The sequence below is a fragment of the Bison bison genome, unplaced genomic scaffold (genome assembly GCF_000754665.1).
Source record: "Bison bison bison isolate TAMUID 2011002044 unplaced genomic scaffold, Bison_UMD1.0 scf7180017863325, whole genome shotgun sequence".
Classification (NCBI taxonomy): domain Eukaryota; kingdom Metazoa; phylum Chordata; class Mammalia; order Artiodactyla; family Bovidae; genus Bison; species Bison bison.
Window position 1 is genome coordinate 577,847 of NW_011493897.1, and position 6,624 is coordinate 584,470.

The following is a 6,624-nucleotide window of genomic DNA, read 5'->3' on the forward strand; positions in this document are numbered from 1 at the left end:
CAAGCCTATAGAAATCAAGATTCATATACAGAAAAAGAAACTAAAATGGAATACTCTATAAGGTAGCATTGATTCTGTGGATGGTTCTATTTTTCTCTGCATCTTTCTGAGAAAATTTTCACAATGAAACTTTATTACTTAAAAATAAAATATTTACAAAAAAGAATTTAAAGCAGTTAATTATAATGTTAGGAGGAAGATTTTGCAGAGCCATTAAGAAATGAGCTTACTCTAACTCTCACTCTTACTCTAGCAGCTTGTGGTAGATTTAGACCAAATCCAAGTCTCCATGTATTCTCAGGTACCAGCAGCCATGTGAAAAATTGTCCCTGGGCCTGAGCTGGCCAGATTGGTTGAGTGAGAACTTATGGTCTCCCTCAAGACATGCCAATTTGGGGTGCTCTTTGTACATTTCTTATTATAGCTTTTTTTTTGTTTTTTCATTATTTTGTAGCTGTGACACCACTTGAAATGAACAATCAAACAGATGTCACTGAATTTATCTTCTTGGGATTTTCCAACCACCCCAACCTACAGGGCTTGTTCTTCCTGATCTTCCTGGTCATTTATCTGACAACCCTCCTTGGGAACACACTCATAATAACATCTACCAGGATCAGTTCTGCTCTCCACACTCCAATGTATTACTTTCTGAGCAACTTGAGCTTCTTGGACATCTGCTACACATCCACCACCATTCCAGTTATGCTAATGAACTTCTTCCAGGAGAAGAAGACCATCTCCTATGACAGCTGCCTTTCCCAGATCTTTTTCCTCGTGACATGTGCTGGTGCTGAATGTGTATTACTGGCAGCTATGGCTTATGATCGCTATGTAGCCATCTGCCACCCTCTTCAATATCCAGTTCTCATGAGTGTAAAGGTCTGTGTTTTTTTGGTGACTGGGTCCTGGCTATGTGGGTTGGTGAATTCTGTGACACACACAGTGTTGGCAACCACACTCACTCTATGTGGACCCAACCAGATCCGTCACTTTCTCTGTGACATCCCATTCCTCCTAAAGCTGTCCTGCTCTGACACCTCTCTCAATGAGTTTGTGCTTCATGTGGCCAGTGCCACCATTGGCCTGAGCCCCTGCCTGTTTACTGCTGTGTCCTACATACTTATCATCTCTGCCATCCTTAGGATTCCCTCTGCTCAGGGAAGGAGCAAGGCCTTTTCTACCTGTGCCTCCCACCTCACTGTGGTGGTGGTTTTTTATGGAACAGCCAACTTCAACTATGACAGACCCAGAGAAGGCTACTCCCTAGATATGGACATCCTAGTCTCTGTACTGTTCTGTGTTATGACCCCCATGTTAAACCCCATTATCTACAGCTTGAGAAACAAGGAAGTCAAATGTGCCCTGAGGAAGCTAGTTGGAGGGTATACGTTCCTTGGCAATATTTTGTCTAGAGGTCAATGGTCTTCAAACTAGGGTATGCAGCCATCTGAAAAAAAAATTCAAAGTATTTATAACATAGATAGTTCTAGAAAGTCTGTATCCAGATCTTCAATTCCTACATATCAATTCAGTTCAGTTGCTCAGTTGTGTCCGACTCTTTGCTACCCCATGGACAGCAATATGCCAGGCCTCCCTGTCTATCACCAACTCCCGGAGTTTACTCAAACTCATGTCCATTGAGTCGGTGATGCCATCCAACCGTCTCATCCTCTGTCATCCCCTCTCCTCCTGCCTTCAATCATTCCCAGCATCAGGGTCTTTTCCAATGAGTCAGTTCTTTGCATCAGGTGGCCAAAGGATTGGAGTTTCAGCTTCAACATCAGTCCTTCCAATGAATTTCAGGACTGATTTCCTTTAGGATAGACTGGTTGGATCTCCTTGCAGTCCAAGGGACTCTCAGGAGTCTTCTCCAACACCACAGTTCAAAAGCATCAATTCTTTGGCGCTCAGCTTTCTTCACAGTCCAACTCTCACATCCATACGTGACCACTGGAAAAACTCCAAGGAGTAAGTGTCTTTTAATTTCATGGCTGCAGTCACCATCTGCAGTGATTTTGGAGCCCCCCAAAATAATCTCTCACTGTTTCCCCATCTATTTGCCATGAAGTGATGGGACTGGATGCCATGATCTTAGTTTTTTGAGTGTTGAGCTCTAAGCCAACATTTTCACTCTCCTCTTTCACTTTTCTCCAAGAGGCTCTTTAGTTCTTCACTTTCCGCTGTAAGGGTGGCGTCATTTGTGTATCTGAGGTTATGGATATTTCTCATAGCAATCTTGACTCCAGCTTGTGCTTCATCCAGCCTGGCATTTCACATGATGTTCTCTGCATATAAGTTAAATAAGTACAGTGACAATATGCAGCTCTTGACATACTCCTTTTCCTATTTGGAGCCAGTCTGTTGTTCCATGTCCAGTTCTAACTGTTGCTTCTTGACCTGCATACAGATTTCTCAGGAGGCAGGTGAGGTGGTCTGGTATTCCCATCTCTTTCCGAATTTTCCACAGTTTGTTGTGATCCATACAGTCAAAGGCTTTGGCATAGTCAATAAAGCAGAAGTAGATGTTTTTCTGGAGCTCTCTTGCTTTTTCGATGATCCAGTGGATGGTGGCAATTTGATCTCTAGTTCCTCTGCCTTTTCGAAATCCATCTTGAACATCTGGAATTTCACTGTTAACGTACTGTTGAAACTGACTTGGAGAATTTTGAGCATTACTTTGCTAGCATGTGAGATGAGTGCAATTGTGCAGTAGTTTGAGCATTCTGTCATTGCCTTTTTTGGGATTGGAATGAAAACTGACCTTTTCCAGTCCTGTGGCCACTGCTGAGTTTTCCAAATTTGCTGGCATATTGAGTGCAGCACTTTCACAGCATCATCTTTTAGGATTTGAAATAGCTCAACTGGAATTCCATTGCCTCCACTACCTTTGTTTGTAGTGATGCTTCCTAAGGCCCATTTCACTTTGTATTCCAGCATGTCTGGCTCAAAGTGAGTGATCACACCATCATGGTTATCATGAAGACCTTTTTTGTATAGTTCTTCTGTGTATTCTTGCCACCTCTTCTTAATATCTTCTGCTTCTGTTAGGTCCATACCATTTCTGTCTTTTATTGAGCCCATCTTTGCATGAAATGTTCCCTTGATATCTCTAATTTTCTTGAAGAAATCTCTAGTCTTTCCCATTCTATTGTTTTCCTCCATTTCTCTTCATTGATCACTGAGGCAAACTTTCTTATCTCTCCTTGCTGTTCTTTGGAACTCTGCATTCAGATGGGTATATCTTTCCTTTTCTCCTTTACCTTTAGCTTCTCTTCTTTTCTCAGCTATTTGTAAGGCCTCCTCAGACAACTATTTTGTCTTTTGCATTTCTTTTTCTGGGAGATGGTCTTGATCACTGCCTCCTGTACAATGTTATAAACCTCTGTCCATAGTTCTTCAGGCACTCTATATCAGATCTAATCCCTTGAATCTATTTGTCACTTGCACTGTATAATCATAAGGAATTTGATTTAGGTCATACCTGAATTGTCTAGTGGTTTTCCCTACTTTCTTCAATATAAGTCTGAGTTTTGCAATAAGGAGTTTAGGATCTGAGCCACAGTCAGCTCCCAGTCTTGTTTTTGCTGACTGTATAGAGCTTCTCCATCTTCGGCTGCAAAGAATATAATCAGTCTGATTTTGGTATTGACCCTCTGGTGATGTCCATGTGTAGTCTTCTCTTGTGTTGTTGGAAGAGGGTGTTTACTATGACAAGTGCATTCTCTTGGCAAAAGTCTGTTACCCTTTGCCCTGCTTCATTTTGTACTCCAAGGCCAAATTTGCCTGTTACTCCAGGTACCTCTTGACTTCCTACTTTTGCATTCCAATCCCCTATAATGAAGAGGCCATCTATTTTGGGTGTTAGTTCTAGAAGGTCTTATCCATCTCCATAGTATCGTTCAACTTCAGCTTCTTCAGCATTACTGGTTGGGGCATAGACTTGGATTACTCTGATATTGAATGGTATGCCCTGGAAATGAACAGAGATCATTCTGTCATTTTTGAGATAGCACCCAAGAACTGCATTTCAGACTCTTTTGTTGACTTACAAGGGCTACTCCATTTCTTCTAAGGGATTCTTGCCCACAGTAGTAGATATAATGGTGATCTGAGTTAAATTTGCCCATACCAGTCCATGTTAGTTCATTGATTCCTAAAATGTCGATGTTCACTCTTGCCATCTCCTGTTTGACCACTTCCAATTTATCTTGATTCACAGACCGAACATTTCAGATTCCTATGCATTATTTTCCTTTGCAGCATCGGACTTTACTTCCATCACCAGTCACATCCACACTGGGTGTTGGTTTTGCTTTGGCTCCATCTCTTCATTCTTTCTGGAGTTATTTCTCCACTCTTCTCCAGTAGCATATTGGGCACATACCAACCTGGGGAGTTCATCTTTCAGTATCATATGTTTTTGTCTTTTCATACTGTTCATGGGGTTCTCAAGGCAAGAATACTGAAGTGGTTTGCCATTCCCTTCTCCAGTGGGCCATATTTTGTCAGAACTCTCCACCATGACCCATCCGTCTTGGGTGGCCCTACATGGCATGGCTCATAGTTTCATTGTTAGACAAGGCTGTGGACCATGTGATCAATTTGATTAGTTTTCTGTGATTGTGGTTTTCATTCTGTCTGTCCTCTGATGGATAAGAATAAGAGGCTTATGGAAGTTTCCTGATGGGAGAGACTGACTGACTGTGGGGGAAACTGGGTCTTGTTCTGATGGGCGGGGCCACGCTCGGTAAATCTTATTTTAAACCTTATATTAAGTGAAGCTTAATATTAGAACAAAAATCTGATTCTATCAATTGCATAATATCAAAGAAAATTATAAGTCCATGATTTCTCTAGGTGTCTTATGTGCTAATTAGGGCATTGGCTTGGTAATGACTCTGACAATTAAAGTGGGAAAATACAGAGAATTTAGGAAAATCTTAGGACTTTGAACCCTTAAATCTCCATTAACCTTTCATTCCAACAGAAACAGCCCTTCCTCCCCTATCTGAAACTATCTTCCTCTCGGTTAAAACTATAATGATCTCACCTGAGATCATTAGAAGTAATGGTAATTCTCTTTAAAAAGCTCACCCACTATCCCTTATTATATCTACACACCTAACTGGGACCCAAACCCAGAATAACTCAGTATAGTAGCACAAGGTATAACCCAGGAGATTATAATATTCACACCAAAATTAAGTTTAAAGGTTTTACTGTTTTTAGAGACTAGACCAAGAATGCCTGAGTTGGAGAACAAAGAACTCATCTCCCACCATGAACACATCAAAAATAGTCCACATGTAGAACAATTCTTACTAGAAAATAACTGTAGACTTACATAAAGGCTCCTGTACAACTAAGGCTGTAAGAAATATTCACACAAAATTGGGTACAAAGGGAAAGGAAGTGATCGGGTTGAGCCCTGACTTTGGAAAAGGGAGCATGCACATGTGGATACCCTCCCTAAAGAGTGAGTAGTTTGAGCCACATATTGGGCACCTCTCCCCTGGGGTCCACACTGGGACTATGAGCCCCCTTGACTGCTTAGAGGGCCAGAGGTATTAACAGGAAGACCGGAAGTCTGAGGAAGCCTGGACTCTGCTTCTAAGGAGTGTGCATATGCTTACTTGCTCCTGAAGCAGGACAGAGAGGGTGGACTGAAAATTGCATAAGTGGCCAGTTTCCCATGACTGCTCTGATATGTGCCCCAGCCTGAGCTGAGCACACATTTCAGCCCCCTTAGAAGCGTGACTGCAAGAAAACAGAGGTGGCTCTGACCCAAAGCAGTGCTGAGCAAAGCAGTGGCAGCCATTACTGGCACTTAGGCAGCACATCTCTGTCTGAAGCTAGACTGCAACAGCCCACAGCGCAACCGATGCTGGGAGGCCACGTGGACTGTGCCTGTCCTGTGGCTTGAACCTGACCCCTAGAAATTCTGCTCCAGCAACTTGGAACCCATTCCCACCCACAATAGGGTGGTAATAGCCACTGAACAGAGAGTAAGCCCTGGCTCACATCTGGCTCCATCTCTAACCCCTCCATCTCCAGCACCACCTCCTACCAAGATGATAGCTGCCAGCACACCTTAAGGAAAAATGTGACTCCTGTTCAATTAAATCCAGCTCTCCCACCAAAGCCACTGAGCACATGTTGACTGTATAGGGACATTCCTACATAATGCATTAAAACCATATGAGGTGACTGTTTCAGCTAATTTCATAGAGAAAGAGAAAATTACATAAAATAAGACAGAGAGATCTGGCTCATTTGAAAGAACAGGAGAAAATCCCTGAAAAGCAACTAATGAAACAGAAACAAACCATTTTCCAGATAAAGAATTCAAAGCACTAGTAATAAACATGCTAGCTTAATTACAGAAAAGGATAGATGAACACAATTGAGAATTTTAAAGAACTAGAAAATATAAAAACCAGTCACAACTAAAGAATACAATAACTTATATGAAAAATACACTAGAAGGAATAACAGATGAATTGATACAGAAGAACGTACACCTAATGTGAATAATGGAAATTGTTCAACCAGAGCAGCAAAAAGAAAAATATATTTAAAAAAATGAAAATGAATCTATGAAACAACATCAAGCAAACCAAT

The 6,624-nt window shown here is 41.6% G+C and overlaps 1 protein-coding gene across 1 annotated transcript; it reads left to right on the forward strand.

Annotated features, from left to right (window-relative positions):
- The first annotated feature begins 471 nt into the window (after positions 1 to 471).
- Positions 472 to 1,437, forward strand: LOC104983745 (olfactory receptor 1052-like). Its single transcript, XM_010833268.1, has one exon. It carries the CDS (start codon positions 472 to 474, stop codon positions 1,435 to 1,437), a length of 966 nt encoding a protein of 321 aa, XP_010831570.1.
- The last annotated feature ends 5,187 nt before the right edge of the window (positions 1,438 to 6,624 follow it).